The 25,440-nt window shown below is 45.0% G+C and overlaps 1 protein-coding gene across 1 annotated transcript in view; it reads left to right on the top strand.

The window, feature by feature from the left end:
- The window catches only part of LOC307232374 (zinc finger matrin-type protein 4-like), a gene marked incomplete at both ends in the record, with an annotated part of 89,399 nt that overhangs the window by 51,679 nt on the left and 12,280 nt on the right, over positions 1-25,440 (top strand). The window contains one exon of the mRNA XM_080003364.1: positions 8,918-9,074. Within this exon, the coding sequence (XP_079859490.1) occupies positions 8,918-9,074 (157 nt within the window). The remainder of the gene's footprint in view (positions 1-8,917; positions 9,075-25,440) is intronic.

The raw sequence follows: 25,440 nt of genomic DNA, 5'->3' as shown, positions 1-25,440 counted from the left end.
ACAATGTGAGGCACAGAGAGCCTGGTGAGAAGTCACAGCAGCGTTAAAATAACTGTAATTATTGTGTCGTCACTGGCCCAACAACCAGCGGCCCATCGGGAACCTTCTTCCTTCTCCCAATTTGCCACTCCTGGTTGATGCGATTTAAAAAGCCTGCTTGATTTCTACTTTTTTTTTTTTTGCAACAGAAAAAAAATATTATTGTGATTTAGAAATGACCTCATAGTCTTGAAACTAGAAAGTGGTCTTCTTTCTTCTTTCACAAGAGAGGGCATCAAAAACCTGCTGTTTTCTTGAAAATGCTCCAATTAGTGATTTTTCTAAATTTGATAGTTATACTGTAACATACCAGCAACAACAACAACGGGGGGGTGGGCTCTGGGTGGGGGGCAAACGGCCGTCTGCCGCCCTCTGTTCTGTGGTCTGCATGCTCGGCGGCTGGGGGCTGACCAGGGGACTGATGGGGAGCTACCCTTCATGGCAGAGGTGCATGGCGGGCTGCTCTGCGCCAGTGGCTGGTCGCTGTAGGTTGGGTGCCTCCAGGTAGGGGAAGTGGGCGTGCTATAGTGCGGTTGGGTTCAGGGGGGTCTGTCTGGCCGCTCCCTTGCCTGCTGCACCCCTGCGTTGATTTGGTTGCACTTTGCGTATCTCTCCCAGTGCCAAAACTCAGACTCGGTACATACACCACACAATAGACCTCGGGCTTGCGGGATGGATCGGGTGTGAGCTATATGGGTGGGGATGTCGGCTGCCATCTTGTCCATCAAGCTCGTGCCCCGACGTGCTTCTCGTCCGTCCCGAAATTTGAATCCCACTCACATTAGCTTAGAACACATACACTTGCACACCAATACTACCCCGGACAACACTCCAGACCAGGGTCTGCGGGGCAGATGGGGGTGCGAGTGATTTGGGTTCGGCTTGCTTGACGGACTCGCACCTCCACACCCTGCAATTTTAACTGAAATTGCCAACAATTGGGTTTTCCAGGGTGGCAGGCCGCTGGTGGGTCTGTGGGGGTGTGGTTGGCTGGGGGGCGGCCGGGTGGGCCCCCTGCCGGCTTGGCTGGACTCCTGGCGGCTTGCGCCTGTTGACTTAAAGTGTGTTGCCACCTGGTGGGGCTGTGGAGGGTGCCGCCGGGTGTCTTCCGGGGCCCACCCGACCGCTGGGTGGTGTGTTGGTCTGTTGGCGTGGGACCTGGCTCCGGGCCTGTTGTCCGTGCTTGGTGCCCATGGCATAGTTCTACGTCTACGGCTGCGTCTTGTGCCTGCTCTTCAGATTGGGTTGTATGTGTACGCCCCGGGGGTGTGGGGTCCGGGACTGGGTCATGCTCCTTGGGGCCGGGCTTGGGGGTTGCGCCGCAGGCTACTCTGGGGGCCTTTGGGTTTTCTGTGGCTGCGGGGCAGGGTGCAGCTCGGTTTGGAGGTTTGGGGCCCTTACCACTGCTTGGAGGCGCCACAACATAATTCCGACCTTATACACCAGAACCAATTGGGATAAGTCCTATACACTCACCGGTGGATACCTCTCACACACACACACACACACACACACACACACACACACACACACACACACACACACACACACACACACACACAGACCGCCCCATCACACACACGCACACACCACCAACACCTGCTTTGAACGCACCCCAGCACCCTCTTGGTTGCATTACAAATACTCTGTGTTGTATGCCACGCATGCTGATAGCACAGGTTAAAAAAATAAATAACAAAAGTAAAGAAAATAATGCGATAAATTAGTAACAATAAAAAAGCAAAATGCAATATTATACTTATTTTCAGATTTGGGTCAGGATCGTTCTTGAGCAATCTTTCCTCAATGTTAGAGCCAATAATGTAATTACTACCATTAATGCCATAACAGCCAATAACAAAATCATTTACGTTCTTAATGTAATAAATGCCGTTAATGTTATAACATTTCTGAAACAATAATGTAATAACTTTTTGCACATAATATAGTAAGTTATTACATTACTGGTTGGTTATTACACTATTAGCTGGGTTAAAAAAATAAAATAAATGTAATAACTGCAGCCGATAATGTAATATTATACTTATTCCACTTTATTTAACTTTTATTTATTTATTTATTTATTTATTTATTTATTTGTGTATGTATATATTGTGACACTTCCATGACACTTACCCTTACTGTTTCCTCTTTCAAATAGTGCACACACCCACGCACACCTAATCTGTCTAGGAATTATGACTATTTATTTATTTGTGGTACTTGAAGGTTAGTCTTATCTCCGACCATGCCTTCTACTCATTAACCATTTGGGTACCAAATTAAGTGTAAGCACTCATGTTTGCAAATACAGACAATTCATCTTATGTTGTATAAAATGAAATCTATCTTATTTGAAAATGCTGTGTTCTCAAACAAAAAAGACCACTACTTCTATCCATGAAAAATATAATCTTTAATCTTCTTCTTCTTCTTGCGGCTGCTCCCGTTAGGGGTCGCCACAGCAGATCATCTGCCTCCAATACCTTCTGTTCTGCGCATCTTCCTCCCTTACACCAACCATCTGCATGTCCTCCTTCACCACATCCATAAACCTTCTCTTTGGCATTCCTCTCTTCCTCTTACCTGGCAGCTCCATCCTCAGCATCCTTCTCTCAATGTAACTCTCATCTCTCCTACAGGTGTCCAAACCACCTCAATCTTGCGTCTCTCACTTTTTCACCAAACTGTCCAACCTGAGTTGTCCTTCTAATGTACTCATTCTTAATCCTGTCCATCCTTGTCACTCCCAATGAAAATCTCAACATCCTCAACTCTGCCACCTCCAGTTCTGCCAGCTCCGTACTCTCGCTACAGATCACAATATCATCCGCAAACATCATAGTCCACGGAGATTCTTGCCTGATTTCATCTGTTAACCTGTCCATCACCATTGCAAACAAGAATGGTCTCAGAGCTGATCCTTGATGCAATCCCACCTCCACTTTGAATGCCTTCATCACGCCTTCTGCACATCTTACTGCCCTTACTGTCTGACTGCCCTCATACATATCCTGTAACACTCTTACGTACTTCTCTGCCACCCCCGACTTCCTCATGCAATACCACACTTCCTCTCTCGGCACCCTATCAAATGCTTTCTCTAAATCCACAAATACGCAGTGCAACTCCCTCTGGCCTTCCCTGTACCTTTCCATCAGCATTCTTTAAGCAAACATTGCATCTGTAGTACTCTTTCCTGGAATGATCCCCACCTTTCCTCTTATCCTAGCCTCCACTACCCTCTGCTGTGGCTGATCAACTTTATTCCCCTGTAGTTACTACAGCTTTGTATGTCTCCTCTCCCTTTCCAGGATGGTGTTAAACAGTCTCGTTAGGAACGCCACTGCCATCTCACTTAAACATTTCCATGCTTCCCCAGGTACGTCATCTGGGCCAACTGCCTTTCCACTCTTCATCTTCTTTAATGCTGTTCTCACCTCATCCTTGCTAATTTGCTGCACTTCTTGATCCACTATCCCCACATCATCCAGTCTTCTCTCCCTCTCATCTTCTTCATTCATCAACTCCTCAAATTACTCCTTCCACCTTCTCAACACACTCTCCTCACTAGTCAGCACATTCCCATCATTATCCTTCATCACCCAAACCTGCTGTATATCCTTCCCAGCTTGGTCCCTTGGTCGTGCCAATCGGTACAAGTCCTTTTCTCCTTCCTTACTGTCCAACCTCTCATACAACTCGTCGTATGCCTTTTCCTTTGCCACTTCTATCTTTGCCTTGCGCTGCATCAGCTTGTACTCCTGTCTACTTTCTTCATCTCTCTGATTATCCCATTTCTTTTTTGCCAACCTCTTCTGCTCTATGCTCTCCTGTACCTCCTCATTCCACCACCAAGAGTCCTCGTGTTCCTTCCTCTTCCCACACGATACATGGAGTACCTTCTTGGCCGCCTCCCTCACCACTTCTGCAGATGTTTCCCAGTCATCTGGTAACCATTCATTCCCACCTATTGCCTGCCTTACCTCTTCACTAAATTGCATGCAACACTCCTCCTTTTTCAACTTTTACCATTTTATCTTTGGCTCTTCTTTCACTCTCTTCCTGTTCTTGGCTTCCAGAGTCATCCTACAGACCACCATCAGATGCTGCCTAGCAACACACCCGCCTACCACCACTTTGCAGTCACTAATCTCTTTCAGATTACACCTCCTGCATAAGATGTAGTCCACCTGTGTGCACCTTCCTCCACTATGTCACCTTGTGTTTCTCCCTCTTCTTCAAATACGTATTAACAACAGCCAATTCCATCCTTTTGGCAAAATCCACCACCATTTATCCTTCCACATTCCTCTCCTTGACACCATACCTACCCATCACCTTCTCATCACCTATGTCTCTGATCCCTTCGCCAACATGCCCAGATCTGCTCCAACAACCAATCTTTAATGAAGTGTATTAAAATAACTTAGTCAACCAAACTGGCGCTATGTGCTCAACTTTCAACCTCTTATATAAAATTCTAAACTGTAAAATAAAGTATATATCGTGACTGACATAGATAACTTTGGCATCTTTCAGTTTTATATGATAATTTGTGTTTTTTTATTATAAATGGTTTACGGTCTCTCTTCTAAAGAAAAAAACATTCTCTTGACACTGTACTGTACATTCGACAAAATGGTAAAAGGTGCTGGAGGTAAAGTTTAATCTCAATGTAACTTCCATTCATTTACAAATATCAAAATGAACTCGAGAGAATCAAAATGAAATTATCTGCTGACAAAAAACAAACAAGCAAAAGAAACACCAACCAAAAAAAAATCATTAATTCTTCCAGTAGATGTCCTTAACTTTGTACTATCCAACGGCTATGTGAAGTGTGAGCCGAATCCAGGCTTTCATCCATTGTTTGTCCTCACTAAATAACTATTTTATACATGTGCTGAGACCACTGTGCGTCCAGCAGCCCTGCTGGATTACAGCCCTACAGCTGTAATCATAACACTAATGGAAAAGTCATTCTCTTTGTCCAGTTCCAAACTCTCTGCAAGTGCATCTCTTATGTACAGATTTGGATGATATGGTGGAGATATTTTACGGAATGAGAGTGAGACTCTATTGAATGTCCCCAGCATCTAGATTGAGAAACAACTCAATAATTTTTGATATGATTTCTGACGGTAGGTATTGAGCTCCAGGCTCATTGCCAAGATCCACTACCATCTCAACAAAAGGTTTAGCCATAGAATGAACTTTAGGGTTTGCCGGACGCCCAGTTTCTGGGTGAGCCAGAGGCTCAGGTTCAAGGTCAACTCCAGTGGGTGTCCTAACTGGTTTTCTGAAAGACAGTCCATGTCTCTATCAGAGTTTCCATTAGAAAAATTGGTGTCGGTCCACATGGCCTGGAAGATTTCAGTGTCCCGGACAAATGGGAGAGATTCCGGTCAAATATTATCTGTGTTTATTGAGCTTAAAAAAAATTGATAGGCAGGCTTTATAAAGAATGAAATCATGAAGGCATGTCAATTTAAAATATGTTTTTATGTAATATTGAAAATAAAATAAATCCTGTCAGTTAACGATGTTTTAAAAATAAATAAATATTATGAATATTACCACTTGAAATCAAATAATTTCCATTTGTGAACAAGACTTAACAAGTGATTCAAGATTCAAGATTCAAGAGGTTTATTCGTCACATACATATACATGTACATACTCTCATACATATACTGTATGCAGTGAAATGTCAAGTGCAGCTGCTTTAATTAACATTTAACTATAATACAATTTTGATCAAATCAAAAACAACAAATATGGTAAGTAGGTCAAAATTTATAATAAAAGTTTGCGGTCTGTCTCATCGACTTAATTTACAAAATGGATATTTACCATCTGCTTTGGGTTGAGCTGAAATTTAAAAACAGCCAATCAAACTGTGGATGTATGTGTCCCTGTTATCAATGTATATGTATTGTGCTTTTCCTCAGAGTTCTGGACGCTGCGCTCTGTCTCCGCTCCGTGTGTGTGTTTGCTGTGTTTACAAGCGCAACCTGTCCGTGAGGGAGGAGGCGGGGCTTATTTCCATATCGACAAACGTGATTTGTTTGGGGTAAAAGGTCAACTTTAGATCGTCCAAACTGATTGGCCTTCCGTTGCAACTTGCTGAAAGTGGAAATTTAGAGATCTGTGGAGTCTTTTTTATTTAGACATCGAGAAAAATATATTGAGACAATTATCGTTATTGTTTTATCGCCAGGCTATAATTCTAATTGTGCTCAAAGGGAATTATTAAAAATTTGTCAGACTTTAACAGATTTTCCCAGTCAAGAACAGGCAATTAAGATATTAAGATAACGGAAACTCTGGTCCCTATGCCTCTTGAATGGCCTTGAATGTAAGGAGAAACGGGTCCATCTAAACCTACATAATGTTCCCCGTGTCCCTCAGCAATAAAATCCGGCCTGTTCCACTCCACTCACATGCTCAAGTCTAAAGAAAAGTCCAGCGCAAGCAGGGACATCACGCTGACTTCCTATATCACATCCCCCAAATTACAGGCCGACACGGATACAGAGCGTTACTTACACGGAGAGGAAGCGGCGGACCGCAACACTGACAGCGAAAGAAATGTACTGCTTGCAAATCAAAAAGATTATTTTATTATGCCTCACATGAATGAATGAGAGGGGGGGAGCACAAACCTTTTCCTCTTGAAATGCACTCCTCTCTCTCTCTCTCTCTCTCTCTCTCTCTCTCTCTCACTCTCTCTCTCTCTGTCGCTCTCTCTATGTCGGAAGCCCGTTCAGGGAAATGCAGCGCAGCAGTAAACATTCCTACCAGTGCAAGAACTCCAATTATTTCCCGGTGTTGAGATTACTCAGAAAGAAATGGACTAGCCATACATGATTGCTGAAATATGGTGGATGCGTTGTGTTTATAGATGACTCATGGGTTTTCTGGGACACACACACACACACACACACACACACACACACACACACACACACACACACACACACACACACACACACACACACACACACACACACACAAATGAAAAATGGGGTGGGGGTGGGGGGTTCTTTGAAGACTGCAAAATGCATTGCTGAGGTTATCAGAACACATCCTATGCATTTGAGAAAATTCAGTTAAGCATTTCTATCCTGTATCTGCCTATCTGTGCCACGGATCGCCGGCGAAACACCAACACCCAAAAAACTTGTTTGGGGTGATGGCTGATTTTCCCCGCAATTAGCTGCGGATGTATTGATTATGAACTAACCGTGAAATGAAGGCGACCGACCTTTCGATACATCGCGATGCAATTTTTGTTCATAGCAAGTATATTTTTTGCTCATTTCGTCTCATGAATTTTTCTGGATCCAGTGGATAAGGAGAGAGAGAGAGAGAGAGAGAGAGAGAGAGAGAGAGAAAGAGAGAGAGAGAGAGAGAAAGAGAGAGACGTGTGTGTGTGTGTGCAGGCATGTCTATTCTCCTGTTATTGCACCATGGGAGGGTGGATCTGTGCCTTTGTGCTCCCTGGGACCAGGGCTGGATTACAGCTTACCACTGATAGCATTTCTGGCAAAAGCCGGGGCCCCTGAAACTGCACTGTGATACCTTGTGTTTTTATTTCTCTCTCAGCCTGACTCATGGAATTATTCACGGGGTTCATCACGGTTTGAAAATGAACTCGTCCAGATGTCCTGAGTACGGTGGCCCTGAAGTGCAAAGACATGTTGGGACAATTCTAAAAAAATGCATCACGTTGGACCACAACCCCTGCAAAGTTTTGGCAGAAGAGCGGAATATTGGCGGCAGTACAGACTGTTAACTGATTGACTGACGTCCAATCAGTTACAACTGTCCTTGTCAGAATTGCTGTCAGACAATTAGTATAAGAAAATTTTTATAAAAAAAGTAGCATTAAAGCATCTGTCAGAAAATAAAATAGCCAAACGCACAAAAGTCGCCAAAAATGAAGAATAGAAATTGCCAAATATATAGAAATATACATCAGACACAAAATGTGATTCTATGCAGGGGATAAATTACAGGTATATAGGTATATAAGGTATAAATTATTTCCATGCTATTACCAAATTTCTGCCTCCAATTTCCGGGTTTGAGTTGATTTCCTAATGCATTTGTATTGTGTTTCATCCGAATTGGCTAATGTGTTTTTGCACTTCAGGACCCACAAAGTCTAAGTCTTTGGATCAATTATTCCCAATGATTATTTCCAAATTACGAGTCTGAGCTTCTTCAAGCAAATAATGGCAAATAACTACACAAATCGATCCCGTTTTTTTTCGTCCTTTTTGAATTTATAAGTAAAAACACAACCATCAGGATGTCAAGGTCTCGTCCCAGTCGATTTTATCATAGGACATACAAACCGGGGGTATAATCCACTCCAGATACAGCCTTTTTAATTTTTTTTTCAGGGAAGTTCTCAAAACGGGATATTGAGGAAACGTGTTCCGTCGCAGGGGGCAGCAGATGGCAGCGGCGGTTCCAGGGATGGTCACGTTGTCAGATCTATCTGCATCCCCCCAGAAACTCTGCGATTTAGGCATCTTTGATTGCTCTCCTCCCCTCATCTCAATCTGAAGTGGAAGAGATTGCTGGTGTGTTTAATGTACATCTGGCCCTTCTCTTCCCCCTTCAAGAATGCGCGTGCTCTGGGATGAAAGTGGAACGGCGAGGTTGAGTTTCAGCTTTTCCCTCCAAAATACGGCAGCAGAGCGGATTTGGAGAGTTTCCAACCGTGTTTCCGCTTCATTCGACGTATTTGACTCCTTCCTGTTTTCTCAAACCGCCCTACAAGTTGGATGTCACGGTTAACTATTTCACTGTATAGCCTAAGACTTTTTTATTTTAATTCTTTTTTGAACGGGTTCTTTCGCAGGGCAGCGAGGAGGGTGACGTCGACAAGAACAAATGCTGCACGCTGTGTAACATGTCCTTCACTTCGGCGGTGGTGGCCCAGTCGCACTACCAGGGCAAAATCCACGCCAAGAGGCTAAAGCTACTGCTAGGAGAACAGCCCGCCATCACTGCCAAAGGTAAAAGAACTGTTCCCTCCTCCTCTAACCGGCCATTTGTGAGGAGAATTTGTGTTCAAATTGGGGTTGGCACCGATCCCACCAGCACCCAGTATCGGTATCCGGGCGATACCGGCAAAACATATTGGAGGGAAAAAAACGGTACGACTCTGATCTGAGCCTCTAACAAATGTAGCCCGAAATATCATGGAAATGCAGTTTGAGCATGATACTATTAGACCAGTGTTTCCCAACCTTTCTTTTGCCATAGCACAATTTTTTACATGAAATAATTAGAAACATCTAACTGTGGGTGTTATGGTCTACTAGTTGTGATACAAGATTAGATTTGATCGCTACGATTAGTTCGTAGCGAACAAATCTTTTAAATGACTCGAGATTCGGGAGGCACTCAGTGAAAACACTGTGGGGCGAATTCACAAAAGGATTGCACGGCTTTTGCGGCCGTGAAAAAGCAGGCGTCAAATTCACCAAGCACCCACAAATGGAATGAAATGAAATGCACCCCTAGCTGTGCTGCCACAGAAATGGCGTGTCTGTGTGCCGGTGCTGTTTGCATGTATTTAAATCAGGTGTATTCGTACATTTGGCGCAAAATTTACTCAAAATCTAAATAAATACTGTCCGACAATTATTTTAAGTTTTATATTTATTAAAGACTAATCATTTGTTAAACAGGCAAGTGTAGCGCTTTGGTGTTAATATGTAATGACTCTCCAATGGAGATTAAAGTTCAAGGTGAAAAGGTGAGGAATTTGTCAGAATTCATATTGAATGTGACAGTTTTTCATTTTGTATTCCACCAAAATAAGTAATTTTGACAGAATTAAATGATTGCTCTGAGAATTCCATTCACAAGTCAGAGCCAAACCGACTCTTCTGACTCTCGTTCACCTGAGGTCCTCCCATGCTCACCAAACATTAAAACAAAACTGAATCAAATGAACAGACAGTCGGAAAAATCGAACGACTCGTCAAAAACCGAATCTCCAAAAATAGTCAAACCTTTTATCATTTGGAACGGTCCTCACTCTCAAAGTGAAAATTTTTCTGCTGGAGTTGCCATTCTGTCTGGAAATAATGAATTAATGCAGCCTCGCAATTTTGAGCTTGCGACGCAAAAGAAAATTTCCATTCTTTATTTTTTTTAAGTGAAATGTGAAAATAATTTTCACCACACACCTGGCGGCATGGCAGTTGAAAAACATCGCAATAGACATCCATCTTCAGCAAAGTGCTTAAAAAATGCTAATTTAAAGCTAAGTAGCTGTTAAAGATTAAAAATACCGGATTAGTGTTGGTATCGGCAGATGCTCAAGATTTCAGCATCAGTATCGGAAAACAAAACGTTTGGCCATCAAGACGAGACCAAAAAGGGTTCAGTTACCATTAGTATAGTATAGACTGTGCCGTCTTGACGTAAGAAAATCCCGATCATCAAAAAAAAACAAAAATCGTGTTGTCGGAGGCAGGACTTCAGGCTTTGTGCACGTCCATCAGTGGATACGATATGAGTGTTGACTTCATTGGTGAAATTGTTGAGATTTAAGGTGTAAGTCGTTAAATTCTGTGCATGAATAAGTCAATACAGATAGCCCTAGCCCTGTATAACCAAAATAAAATGTATTAAGACCACCGATGTGCATACAGATGCAATTCAGATACTTTCTTCCCTCACTGCTCAGTGAGAAAATGTAACACAATGTCTATGAATGGAAAATATTTATGATAGAGAGACCCAGGGGATTAGACAGCATTGTGTATTCAGTTCGTTAGTTATTTAATTTTCTTGACCTCACCATTGCTCCTTTACGGAATCCAGATCATGTGCGGATCTGTCCCTCCTAATCATTTACATTGGCGGTTCGGCAGGAGCGAAGTGGGAGCCTCTGAGTTCTATTGTGCATTAATTGTGTGTGTGTGTGTGTGTGTGTGTGTGTGTGTGTGTGTGTGTGTGTGTGTGTGTGTGTGTGTGTGCGCGCGTGCGTGTGTGTGTGTGGGTTTGCATCATTCATTTTGTAGTCCTCCCACCGCTTCCTCCGATGTTAACTATTAATCTTCCTGTCTTTGGCACGCGCTTACTGTGCAAACAGTGAACAAATAATTGTTGTTTGCAGCTGGCGTATTAGGGTGCGGTAATGTGAGGAACATGCATTATAAAATGACCAGATGTGTGTTTTGTCACTGCCCTGGAACAATATTTTACGGCACAGCAGTATTTTCCCACTGTCACTTATAACTTTATTCATTGTGCATTCTGTTCGATCAGTTCCCTTTGAAAAATGATCTGATGTATAAAAGATTAGAAATTGGTAATTCTATTTAAAACAGCACCTGCGAGAGAGAGATCAAGATATAATATATTATAATAATGCAGTTAGTGAATAGAATAATGTAAAATAAAATAAAATAAGACTCAAAAAGGAAATACAGAGTGGGGGTACAAAATAGAAGTAATGGGAATAGAGTTATGTGTACTGGATAGACAGACAGACAGATATGTGTAGTAAAGTGGCATGTGAATAAAGTTGGGTAGTGTGTGTGGAGGTATACAGTACAGTATACAACAGTACGGCACAGCAATACCGTAACACCGAACAGAGCAGCAATACAGCGTAGTATGCAGTAACCCAGAACAGTGATAGAGTATGCAATGTCTCAGTGAGGACCCCTGGTGAGTTCAGCATTGACAGTCCTTATGGCTTGCGGGAAGAAACTCAGTCTCAGTCTCTCTGTCCTCGCTGTGTGGCTGCGGAGGCGCTTTCCCGACCGCAGCAGCTGGAACAGTGCGTTGTTGGGGTGATGAGGATCCTTCATGATCCTGCGGGCTCTGCTACTACACCTCCTGGTGTATAAGTCCTGCAGGGAGGGGAGGGTAGTTCCAGTGGTATGTTGGGCTGAATGCACCACCCTCTGCAGGGCCCGCCTGTCCTGAGCAGTACAGTTCCCAAACCAGGCAGTGATGTTGCCTGTCAGGATGCTCTTCACTGCTCCAGAGTAGAAGGACTTGAGGATCCTCACCAAGCATTTCTTCAGCTGCCTGAGGTGGTAAAGACGCTGCCTCGTCTTTCTCACCAGAGTGTCTGTATGTAAAGTCCATGTTAAGTCTTCCGTGATGTGGACTCCCAGGTACTTGAAGCTGTTCACCCTGTTGAGAGAAGACCCATTAATCACCATGGCGCGTGCAACCTTGGTTGTATTCCCCTCCTAAAGTCCACAATCAGCCGCTTGTCAGCTCCTTAGTTTTGCTGACGTTCAGGAGGAAGCTGTTGTCCTGGCACCAGAGTGACAGGTCAGCCACCTCCTCGCAATAGGCCTTCTTATCATCGTCGTTGATCAGGCCCACCACGACGGTGTTGTCAGCAAACTTGATGATGGTGTTGGAGCTGGACCTGGCCGCACAGTCATGTGGGTACAGGGAGTACAGTAGGGGGCTGAGGATGCAGCCCTGGGGGGATCCTGTGTTCAGGGTGAGGGAGCTGGACATGTGCTTCCCCACCCTAACTACCTGGGGCCGGGCTGTGAGGAAGTCCATGATCCAGGCACACAGCGGAGTGTTCATTCCTAGCTCCCATAGCTTGACAGTCAGTCTGGTGGGGACTATGGTATTGAAAGCTGAACTATAGTTGATGAACAGCAATCTCCCATAGCCCCCCTTCCAGCCATCCAGGTGTGTGAGCATGGTATGCAGTACCTGGGAGACCGTCTGCTCCGTGGATCTATTCGCAAACTGCAGCTGGTCCAAGGTGCGAGGGACGGAGGCGCAGATATAATCCTTAATCAGCCTCTCGAAGCACTTCATGACCACGGAGGTGAGGGCTGATGGTAGCTACCTGATGGTAGTCATTCAGGCAGGCAGGAGAGGCGATCTTGGATGTCTGTGGACATGGATGTCTGTGGACCTCTTGAAGCAGGGCAGGATCACCGACTCGGCCAGGAAGGCATTGAATATACAAGTGAACACGGGGCTAGCTGTTTAGCACAGGTCTTCAGTACTTGCCCAGCTATGCCATCTGGGCCAACAGCTTTCCTGGTGTTCACACACATCAGAGCCCTCCTGACGTCCTGCTAGGACACTGAGAGCGCCCGCTAATCCCCAGCGTTGTAACTCCAATTAGCCGGTGAGCTAGCGGTGTTGCCAGACTCTGGTTCGCTCAAACTACACAAAAAGGAGTTCAGGTCGTTGGCTAGGGAGGTGTCCACACTCATGGCTGGGGAGGAGCTGCTGTTGTAGTTCGTAATAGTCTGCCGGGCCTGCCACAAGCGTCTGGTTGCTCCATCTGTTGCTCCACTCTGTCCTTGTACATCCCTTTGACGTCCTTCACTGCCCTCCTCAGATTGTACAACGCCGCTTTGTAATTGTCTATATTTCCAGATACAAGACCGTCGTTGAAAGCATTTAGAGCACCGCGGATGGATTTATCGACCCACGGTTTCTGGTTAGGAAATATCTGAACTTTCACCGTGGGAACGATGCTGTCAGCTACTGTAGCTATGAAGCTTGAAGCTACTTCTGTAAACTCGCTGAAGTCACTGGAACTTGATTAGAGCATGTCCCAGTCGATGTCAGTCAGAGTGTCCTGAAGTGCAGTCTCTTGAGTCAGTCAGTCCACCGCTTTACGTCCCTTGTCACTACCGTTCCACGCACGATGCATGGCTTGTAAACAGGAATCAAAGCAATTGCTGCATTGTCAGATTTTTCCCTGGTGGCACACTTGATGTGTTGGTGGAAGCTAGGCAGAACCTTTTTAAGTTCACCCTGTTAAAGTCTCCAGCCACCACCACAGCCACATCGGGATGTTCTTCCGCACAACACAACATATAGGTCAAATAGTTCTGTGTCAGTGTCCCCTCGCACTGGAATATAAACGGCTGTGATAAAAGACCGTGCTGAATTCGCGAGAGGGAGGTAGAATGCATGAGACGGTAGAGCAGGAGAGAGTCTTGGTGTTGTTGGGGTTACACCAGTGGCTGTTTATCATGAGGCAGACGCCTCCACCCTTGGATTTCCTCGACTCCTCCGACCTGTTGACGTGGAACACGGAGGACTCGGCTGGACGAATGGCTTCATCCGGCACCAACGGGTTCAGCAATGTCTCCATCAGGCAGAGTACACAACAGTTTCTCGTATCCTGTTGGAATGTAATCCAATGTAATGTAGCTTAGCAGAGGTAGACGGTAAGGTTGCGTCCTCATTCTGACCCTAATGCCGCCACGTATACCGCGGTGCTTCCTCCATGGGCCCACCCGTGGAACAGTAGCTCCATTGTTGTTGTTGTTGTTGTTGTTATTGTTGGGGAAAATGTTGGTGCGTAAACTCTCTGGGGGCCACTCTGGATCTGCGCATAAAAAGTCCCAAAGTTTTTCTTTCAGGGAAATTTTTATATCCACAAGTGCATTGCAGCCATAGGAGATCACTGCCGATGAGTTTTTGACGAACTTAGTGATATTAAACGGAAAAAAATACAAAAATGTGCATAATCGAGGAAGAGCACCCATGCAGACTTCCACAAGGGGCCGCACCACATCACAGAGAGGATTCAGTTCACTGCAATGTCATCATATCCACTCATTTACATAAAGTCAATTGGTAAAATCACAGTGAGAAGCCACGCCCATATTAGGAAACCACACCTGTGCCAGGAAGCCACACCCACTATCTGAGCACTAGCTTGTGTGCAATGAACCTTTCTCAATTCTTGCCAGTGGTTAGCGCTGGTGTGCTATTTTGTACTGTATCACTTAAAGGTCAGCTCGTGGATATTGGTGATTAACTGATTCATGAGTTGAGGTCCGTCTTTAGAATGCATACAGCCAACCAAAATCCGGTAAAGGCACTCTGGCAACTGTGTTGCATTTGGTGCTGTAACTGTAGCTCTGTGTGGCTACAAGCCCGGCTGCTTTTCTAATCTACAGACTGCTCACCTCCATTCTACTCACAAAATGGCAGTTCCCAGAATAATAACACTGTCACGGGTGGGTGGGGGGGGGCAGATGTTGGATGGGCAAACAACTAATGAATGTACAGTATACATTATATAGACATAAATATGTACCCAAATCTCTCTGTGGTACCGACACCTGCGCTCACTTCAAGTGACCAAGAGCGAAGACAAATGAATCCTTGAGCTGTATTTGTTTGCCTTGAATGTCTGGCTTATTTATATGCGCGCCGAGACGATTGTTTGTCTTCCCCTGAAAATCTGTCGTTCCTCAGCTGCAGCTGCCTTGAACCTGCCTTGTCCTGCGTTTTGGACAAGATCTTTCAATTATTTTTTTCAACAACAATGTGATAGCACAGTGAAAGGCCTTTATCCCCAGCAGGCCTTTTGCCCCGGTTGTAACAGTCTGCGTTAAATAAAAAATTGATAAAAGACATATTAGTGCACAAAGCTTCCTTTTCATTTTTTTAAAGTCACTTTTTGTAAGACTATACTGTGTATTACCATTGGGAAAAGTGAAATCCCAGTAAAGAAATGGAGAATTTTGGAAGTGGAGCTTGTAGCTGGGAGAGAAACAGCATGGGTGAACATGCTGTGTGATTAGAAGTCTTCACGTCGCAGGCAAATTGCCATCTGCCTTTCTAATGTGTGCCTGCTTGTACATGTATTTATGATAAAAGGATGATTTTGTTTTCCCACAATCGCCATAGTTAGCGATCGCTGAAATTCTGTTACCTTTTCATGCACCGGAGCAGCCGCTTGTCAATATGATTCAAGATTCAAGATTTTTATTTGTCACATACATATACATACTTCCATACATATATGCAGTGAAATGTAATAAATGATGAAAGTGATATACAGGAAGTTCTCATCTCATCCAGATTTTTTTTTATTGCAACTAGAAAGTCTTTGTCACCTCTTATCAAATGTCAAATATAATGTGCCAATTACAACGATGGCTTGCAGCAAGCCAAATGAGACCAATTACATTTTCTCGGCAATATAAGTGATTACAACGTACTTGATGACCTGTGAAAATTATCTGTCTGTCTGTCTGTCTGTCCGTCCGTCCGTCCATCCATCCATCCATCTATCTATCTATCTATCTATCTATCTATCTATCTATCTATCTATCTATCTATCTATCTATCTATCTATCTATCTATCTATCTATCTATCTATCTATCTATCTATCTATCTATCTATCTATCTATCTATCTATCTATCTATCTATCTATCTGTCTGTCTGTCTGTCTGTCTGTCTGTCTGTCTGTCTATCTGTCTGTCTGTCTGTCTGTCTGTCTGTCTGTCTGTCTAACTATATAGTAGTATAGTCACGTAACAAAAAAGCGCTAAAATGTTTCGCTGCTAGGGATTTCATGGTGTCTTCGTAGTTATCAGCAAATTTGAGAAAGCCCAGAAAGCCCAAAATATGGCAACGTCGGCAAGGGAACCCTCTTTCCTTCTTATTTACCTATTAACCAAGGTGGGGTGGAGTGGCACAGTGATGACATTGTATTCCGAAAAGACGGAATGCCACCGCCAATTGCATGGATCTTCCGCGACGTGTAATTAAAGCAACTTCTGCTATGTAATAACTTGCAGTTTGCACATCCGAGGGTGTTGTGGCGTTGCGACAAACGCCCCCGCGCTGTTTGCCCGTCTTCTCCGCAATGTCAGTGACAGATTCGGTCATTAGCCGAGCCATCTGTGGCCAATGGCTCAGAACAGACCTCTATCCTCAGTCCCGGGCCAAGGAAGGCTGTGACAAAGCACTCGATTGCATTGACACTCGACAAACTGCGAGGCCCCCCTACCCTCCTCCTCCCCCTTGGAACACCATCCACCTGACAAGAGTTGGAGGAGTTGATTAAACAAAGTACAGCTCCTGACAAATCAAGGGCACGGCTTTTAATTTGCCTTGATCGGTATCTGAGCCATCTATCCCTTGCTCTGCCAACAAGGGGAAGATGACTTATACCCGGAGGACACTGTTATCCTTTTCTGCAAACACGCTCATACGCACATACACAATACACATATATACAGGCCAACATGATTAGTGACTATCTGGTGAATCTGGTGTCCAAAACGAAAGACACTGTTATTCTCATTTTAATAGGCTGGTGTGGATCAAAGCTATTGTACTGCAGCCTAGATCTGTCACAGACAGAAAAATGTCAACAAGACGAATCTGGGTCATCAGGAGGGCCAGGCTATCGATTTCTTCATAAGTAACGGCATTGGGGGAGAGCTGAGTGCTCTGACTCTGGCTGATCCAGGCTGATCCCTTATCTCTCTCTTTCTCTCTCTCTCTCTCTCTCTCTCTTTCTCTCTCTACACTGTGTTTTCCAGACCTCAGCCCAGCCCTGTGTCAGTTGAAACAGCTTTACACATTCGACACACGCATAAAACATAGACTCCTACCGTGGCCTGCCCGCAAATTCCATTCAACATGCCAGTGAATGGATACATTTTCTGCTGTGGAAGAACCCCCCCCTACTACTGGTGATTGTGTTAATATTCTAGTATTCTATCTGATAGTGGCTATGTTTTATATCTTTCTCACAGCTCTGTAATTACCCAGAGGCCAAAAAACATCTAATATATTCTCTTTTGCCCTTTACGCCGTGCGATTCCCGGACAGAGAGTGTGTTAATATGCACATTCCCGTTGACCCATATAGCGAGTGTTCATCCCAACGTATTTGTGCCGTCCGAATGTTACTGTGGTGAGCGGCCCCATGTCAGCTAATTCGGTTCCTTCTCTCCGCTTTCAGCATTTATATGCAGACCATATAAATGTTAATGTGCTATTTGTATTTTTATATAATCGCAGTCACACATACCTTCCCCTTTATCCTGTGCACGTACCTAATCCGCTTTCTCTGAGAGGGATTTCCAGCTCTTGTTCGGCAGTTCCTGGCTCGTTTCCGACTGTCTAGCCTCCTTAAGCACAGCGGCTGCCACCCATGTCACTTCCTGTAATGTCTTCAGCTTTAATGCAGAGTGGGATGTACTTTCACAAGGATTTTGGGGGCGATTAGTGGGACGATCGTCATTGGGAGAATTTGACGATAGTTGAGCCAATGTATAAAACTCAACCCCGTCACAGTACTTAAACCTCAGACTTCTGTGAGAACTGTGGGTGGTGATTAAAGTATCTATGACTGGATGAATCCCATGTATCCTTTTTGGTGATACTACTCCTTTTAAATTGTCAGACTTTGGCTTCTGGCATGTCACATTGAACTGCTGACCAATAAACGGCCTCAACACAGATTGTCGGGGAAAACCTGGGACGTGAATTGACGTCAGTTTTGGTTGTTACTGTGATTATTCTGCCGCATAATTGTAGTCAGGGAGCCGCTTTCAGCTGTTTTAAGCCAATCACCTCAATTTAGCTTCATATCAGCAGTGTGTTATGGATTATATCGCATTACACTTTGTTTCATGTGACGTAGGATGTATGTATTTTATGAAGTAATAGTTGGCATACACAAATTCAGTGTAATCCATCGCCTCGATTCTGTATTTGAATTTTATTTTTTCAGTTCAGTTGTGTTGTTTTTTAAAACAATAAAGACTTGCCTTATAAACAAAAAGAACCTGTTTAAGCCGAGGAGCTTTGCCACCTAAGGAAATCAGTTTAAGGAGCGAACCAATCCTCAACAAAATACACATTGTACAGAAAAATCCACACTGCGCTGCTCATTCTGGAAACAAATTTAACAGTTACTCCACGGAGCAGGACAACTTGTTTCAGCAGTTCCGTGTTAATCAAAGCACCAATTAAACACACACAACTAGTCAACAATAAATTAAGTTGATCAAAGATTTTAGATATTGTGGAGCAACATCTTGTAATGTCTGTACAACCCTTTATCTAATATGGGGCGGGTTTGATACAATGACGATAGGGTGAAAAGACCGTTGACACATCTTACCAAGATGGCTTCCGCTGATGTAGAACGGTGTGTTGAATCCACTATCTTGACAGTATTAAACGAACTGGATGGTATATGTTCTCTAAAAAGCTTGCCGTGTGTTTGCCGTACTTCCGACATGACTTGGTAGAAAATTAAAATTAGCAACTCTCTCTCTCAGCGCTACGTCACACGTTTCGTTGCTCTGAATAGTTGTAGGTCTATCCAATTGCGTCCAGAGATATTTGGTGATATCTGCGCCTATTGGTAACGCCTCTTGGAAATCGAACAGAGAGATTCCAGACTATTACCCATTTGCAAATTAATCTAGCGATGCCAGGCTCGGTAAAATGTCCTCTGAAGTGTCTACACAGTACACTCAGATTTGTTCCCTTTGCCGTCCACTTCTAAGTGAACTTTATTACCCCCCCTATGGTTTGGAAACTCAATTGACATTGTGAAATCACCTGTGAAGAGCACATCATAGTGCCCTGTGGGACAACGGAATTGCACTTACAAGAATAGGACATCTGAGCCACCCTGTTACCCCTGCTGCCTCTGGGTCCCGGATAAGCGGCATGACGATGGATGGGTGGATGGATGCTTTTCTTTTTTTTTTTTTCTTTTTTTTTGTTTAACCTGTGCTGTCAACATGCTGGGCATACAGCACTGAGTATTTGTATGCCATTGCATCTAGGACAGAGTTAGTCTGCAAGTAGAGTTCAACTTCTCAACCTGCAATGCAACTCTTTATCAATTTTTAAATCATCAAGAACTGCTGCAACAACTCTTTCCTGTGGATGACCTGTAGGATGACAAGAGCACAGATTTTTGTTACACAGAGCAGCCACTCTTTGGTGAACTTTTTTGTTTCGTTCTATAAACAACTAATCCCTTCTCCCAGAGGGGGAGATTCACCACGGGTGAGACAATTAAACATAGAACCAAACAACATTTACACAGAAAACATAAACATCGGACGACAACATGTATTGAAAAACAGAGTAAATTAGGTCCAGGAAAACTGGAACAGCAATTGGTCATGTGGCCTCTTCCTGTCATAGTTATGGCAGTAAATGAGGGAGGAAAGGAGAGGAATGCAACCAGGAGGGTGCTGGGGTGCGTTCAAAGCTGGTGTTGGTGGTGTGTGCATGTGTGTGTGGGATGGGACCGCCTGTATGTATGCGTGTGTGTGTGTGTGTGTGTGTGTGTGTGTGTGTGTGTGTGCGTGTGTGTGTGTGTGTGTGTGTGTGTGTGTGTGTGTGTGTGTGCGTGTGTGTGTGTGTGTGTGTGTGTGTGTGTGTGTGTGTGTGTGTGTGTGTGTGTGAGGTGTCCACCGGTGAGTCTACAGGACTTATCCCAATTGGTTCTGGTGTATAAGGTCGGTATTATGTCGTGGCACCTCCAAGCAGCGGCAAGGGCCCTGACGCCCCCACCTGAGCTCTGAAGCTGCATAGACACCACACGGCTGCAGGAACGCCCGAGCACCCTGCCCTGCAGCCACAGAAGAAGCCCGCGGAGCAACCCCCACCCAATGCCCCGAGGAGCATAACCCACTCCCAGGGAGCATGAGGAGACCCCACACACATACAACCCACCCCCAAGTGCAGGCACAAGATGCAGCCGTAGGCGTAGGACCCGGGCCGCGGGTGCCAGGCACTGACCGCAGGCCTGGAACCATGCCCCGCTCTGAGAAGAGCGAGACCCCCCCGCCCAAAACCGCCCGCCCCCTCCCCGCCCAAGCGAAGGCCCACCCCACTGCAGCCGACCAGATGCCCAACCCAGTTGCGAACCCCGAGTGCCCATCCACGTAGCAGAGTGTGCTCAGCGCGGGACACCTGGATGTTAGCCCCCCTGCCAACACCAGCAGGCTGCCAGATACATGGGCCCTCCAACACCCCCGGCACCAGGGGAACCCACCACAGAGAAGCTGTGAAGTGGGAGCAAAGGCCCACAGCGACCCTCCGCACCCGAACCCACACCCACAACAGCAAGCGAAGGGCGCCGGAAGGCACTCTCCGCAGCCCAGCCAAGTCGCAGTACACCTTAAGCCACCAGGTTCAAGCCGCCAGGACTCCAGCCCAGCTGTCAGGGGGCCCCCCGACCCACCAGCAACCCGCCAACCCGGAAAAGCTCAATGCTCAATGTGTGCTGTTGGCAATTGCAATTAAAATTTCAGGCTGACGGGGTGTGAGTCCTCCAAGGAATCTGAACCCGAATCACTTGCACCCCTCCTGCCCCGCAGACCCTGGTCTGGTGGAGTGTTGTTGGGAGTAGGATTGGTGTGCGAGTGTATGTGTTCTAAGCTAATATGAAAATTTCGGGATGGACGAGAAGCATGTCGGGGCAGGAGCGTGAGCCCCCCCCCATCCCTGCAGACAGGCCAGCTCAACACAGGAAAAAGAGTAGGCGCCACCACCCAGCCCCCGCAAATACCAAAGGACTAAGCGCCACAGACGTTCCCACAGCCGCCAGGCACCCAACCAACCACAGAGCCCCAACTAGACCAGGAGGACCCCCACATGCCCCAAAACACCATGACATTGCTCCTAGGCTTTACTAATCTACTACTTTTAAAACGCGATATAATTCACTGGACCAATAGACTAGCTTGGAGCGGTCCGTGAAAACAGTTCTAGATGTGCTCTAAGTCATTTAAAGCCACAGTTAAAGTAAATATTGGTCTAATTCAAGAGTTTATTTCTTACGATTGACTGCCTCGAGGAAAAGGGGGCCCCTGCAGCGTCTATAGTGGATGTGTAAGGTTATTGCAAGTGTCCGTTCATGTGACCCATGTTAAAGGAGCTACTTTAAACCCCAATTCACTTGAGTCTACAGCATGATGTGCACCTTATAGGTTCATCCTTTAGTGTCACTGCCTTGATACAAATTAATCAAATGTTGAAAACAGCATGTTTTACCTGTACTGTATATTGATATTAAAAACACATGATCATGCTGAAGTATTCCAAAGATTTTGCAAAAATTAAGAGACTCAAGTATCTGTCGACTCTGTGTTTTGCCCAAATTTTGAGGAGACATTCAGAGGAGACTGATTCTAAGAATCAGTCGACTTCAATATCACACATTGTCTTTGGTCCACACTGCACTGACACTGCCAGCGGACTGCAAACCCCATTTTCCGTGCGGCTTAACCTCGGCTCAAAGGGCATCATTCTCACCTGCCCAAAGGAACTGAATTAAGGAAGTCTGACGAGTCTAACGTTGCAACAACGTTTGTAATTTTTCAAGAAAACCAAGTAAAAACTAAAGTATAATGTCATATACAGTATAATGTCAATGTCTAATGTAATTTTCCACTCTAGAATTTCTGTGGGGCGGGTGAAGCATGGTGGAGCTTCAAATCCTCGCACATGGTTATACAGTATATCTCCAGATAGAGTCACCTCTCTCTCTCCACTTTGTTTGCTTTCCCCTGTCCTGCGTACTATGTGGTGATCTCTCCTCAGAGAGAGAAATGAAAATGTGAGGAAAGCATTTATTATTTGGTGGCGGGGGGGGCGTGGGGGGCGTGGGGGGCGTGGGGGCGTGGTCGTGTTACAGAAAGTTCTTAAAAGCAAAGCATTTGTAGGAAGAGATAACTGCTCGCGCCCACATATTTTGATCGCTTTCCTCCCAAATGCAGAACGTGATTTATAACGCAGGCTGACACAAAATAACTCACCCCTACCCTCTCCTCTCTCGCTCGGTGTCTTCACCGCCCATGAAACAGTGTGCTCGGGAGCTGAACGTAAAAGGGCCGGGGAATGGAACGCAGCAGAAGTCTTGACATACGCAAGAACGTATACTGCAGTTATTTACACAGCGAAGATGAAGGAAAAGGAAACGCGGGCCTCGTTTTAGTTTTCTTTCCTCATTTATTTTAAGCCTTTATTCATCCTTTATTCGACGGATCGAGTTCGCTTTGAAAAGTGAAAAGAGAGACTCAAGTGCACTGAAATGAACTGAATACGTTTTACACAGAAGAAGAAGAAGAATAGGAAGAGTAAGAATAGGATAGGACTGAGATTGCACTTATCAGCACCATAAACAGGCGTGCTGTGTGTGTGTGTGTGTGTGTGTGTGTGTGTGTGTGTGTGTGTGTGTGTGTGTGTGTGTGTGTGTGTGTGTGTGTGTGTGTGTGTGTGTGTGTGTGTGTGTGTGTGTGTGTGTGTGTGTGTGTGTGTGTGTGTGTGCGCGCGCTGACTAACCCGATACAAAGCGGCAATTATGAACCCCCCCCATGTCGTGACGATGACAAATGGAGACGTCTGTCAGGGGCCCCGTGATTCATACGCCTCCCGCACTGATGACTTTTTTCAAATGTGCCTCTCCCTGACAAGAACACCAAAGAAATTCAAAAGCTTTACTGGAAACAAGCCTCATCCCCGCCACCCCAGATCCCAACCCTCTCAGTTTACTTTGAACCGGGTGCGTTCCTTCCTACACTCCGCTGTTTTGTCTAAGTGTTTTAAAGTAATTTTAATAATTGTGGAATTGTTCCTTATCTGGTAACCCGCCTCCTGGAACTACACTGAACTCTAAATCCCCTCACAGAGGTATGCTTAACAGCCAAAGAACCCTTATGATGCTTTAAATGGCCGCAAATGGCCCCATTGTTTTGGCCCCCTGCTGGATTATCAATGAGCTAGAATTGGCATTTACCTGGCGGCTTGCCCCTTCCATCGGTTCGCACAGGCGAAAGAATTGGAAAGGCCAACACACATAACCTTTTTTTTCCCCATTCTTTGGAAAGCTGTAGAGATATTAAGACGATGAGCGATTCTACTTTGGGAACCTTTTTTAAGAAGCGCCTGCGTCTGATTCCAATCTTATCCTCCCCGTTTCTCGACTCCCTTAGCTTTTCCACACCATCTTTTAATTGATCAAAAGCAATCCAAAGTAAGAACTGTCCTCGATTCAATGAATGAAAATGGTTGGAATGGCATTTCAGTGTTTCCAATAGAATTTTCAAAGACTGGCGGATGGATCCCGAACCCTCTCGGGGGTTTCAGGGCATATTTCTTTTGATGATTTTAATGCATCAATCTGGTGCACTTTGGTGAAAATGGAAAGACTACATGTAGATTCACGCAGTAGAATAGAACGTTGCATCACAGACAAGTATTTTATATAGCAAGAATGAATTATTATTATTGAAGCAAGAAACCTAATTAACACAATTCAACAGGTTTCCTTTCACTGCAGTCAGAGCTGCGCCACATACATATATAGCAGAAGCATCAAAATTAGCCTGATATGATGACAAAATGAGTCAGTACTAAATTTAGTTTACGTGCATGGCAGTGTATGAATGAGGCCATAAGTGCCCTCTCCTTAACTTTAGCCTGCACTCCATCTAGTCCAGATGACATGACAGGTGCGCCATCGTAACACTGTGCCACAACTTTATTCAGACATTCATTTTCCTCCAAGAAACGGACGATAAGAGCAGCAATGTCATGGGCTCGCTTGCTGCTAGTAACATCTTCAAATGTTATAAAGCGCTCCTTGACGCCTGTGTCCGTCACATAACACAGGACCAGTGCGAGCTGCGCTGCATTACTCACGTCTGTCGCCTCGTCCACCATAACAGCGACAAACGTGCTTTATTAATCTCCCTTTTGATCTCTTCTCCCATCACTTCAGCAGTAGCATGCATCAGGTCCTTTTGTATTTTGCCTGACGTCCCACAAAACACTTTGTTTAGTGGAGAAAGAAAGAAAAGAAAGACGCTCCAAATAGTTGCCTCTATTTGTGGATTCGTCATGTCCCCGAAATGAAATTTTTCTTCACCTTTTCGTTATGGAGTTCCATTTCCCGGCGCACTTGTTGGTTAAGCTGCTGGTCCACTCGGGTTTCCCCGAACGTTTTCAAAAGCACCGTCGCGTGTAAGTGTCCGGCCGTGCTTTGGTGTCTCGTCGCTGCCTTGGTTAGACAAGTCAAGTTTGCAAACCCCATGTGGCTCCAAACACCATGTCCATCCGTTGCAAATAACAGACATTCCCAGCAATACAATTTGCAGTGTTCCTCGTAGGCTGTGAGCCAAGGGTACCTGTACCGCTCGTAGTTCCTGATTTGAAAGTGGGAAATGGGAAACACTGCATTTATTTCAGTTTGAGGTCTTAATGGAGCTTGGTAGTAGGGCTTATTAATTGACAAGGTCAAGAATGAAATAACAAGGGTCCTCATTGGCCATTTTTTATTGGTTGAACTTTAGACGGGTCCCAAATGTCTGGTGACAAAGATTGTGTGACGCAGGCGTGAGGGGCAGGGGGGTTTTGTTTTTTGGCGACCACTGTAAATGCCATGGCGGCGACTAACAATGTCAGGGAGGTGGGCTTTTTGAATAATTTATTCGCGTAGTCGACAGAACAAACTGGAGATCATCTCCCAGGGAGCAGTAGCTATCCCATCAGCGTGACCTGCAGGCTTGTCAAATTCTCCGCTGAATATAGACGATGCTGATGCATCCGGATTTGAAATTTCATGTGAA

This window comes from Zeus faber (assembly GCF_960531495.2).
Source record: "Zeus faber genome assembly, chromosome: 7".
NCBI classification, from domain to species: Eukaryota; Metazoa; Chordata; class Actinopteri; order Zeiformes; family Zeidae; genus Zeus; species Zeus faber.
Note: the sequence above shows the minus strand (reverse complement) of the source record. Positions and strands in the feature narration are given on the sequence as shown.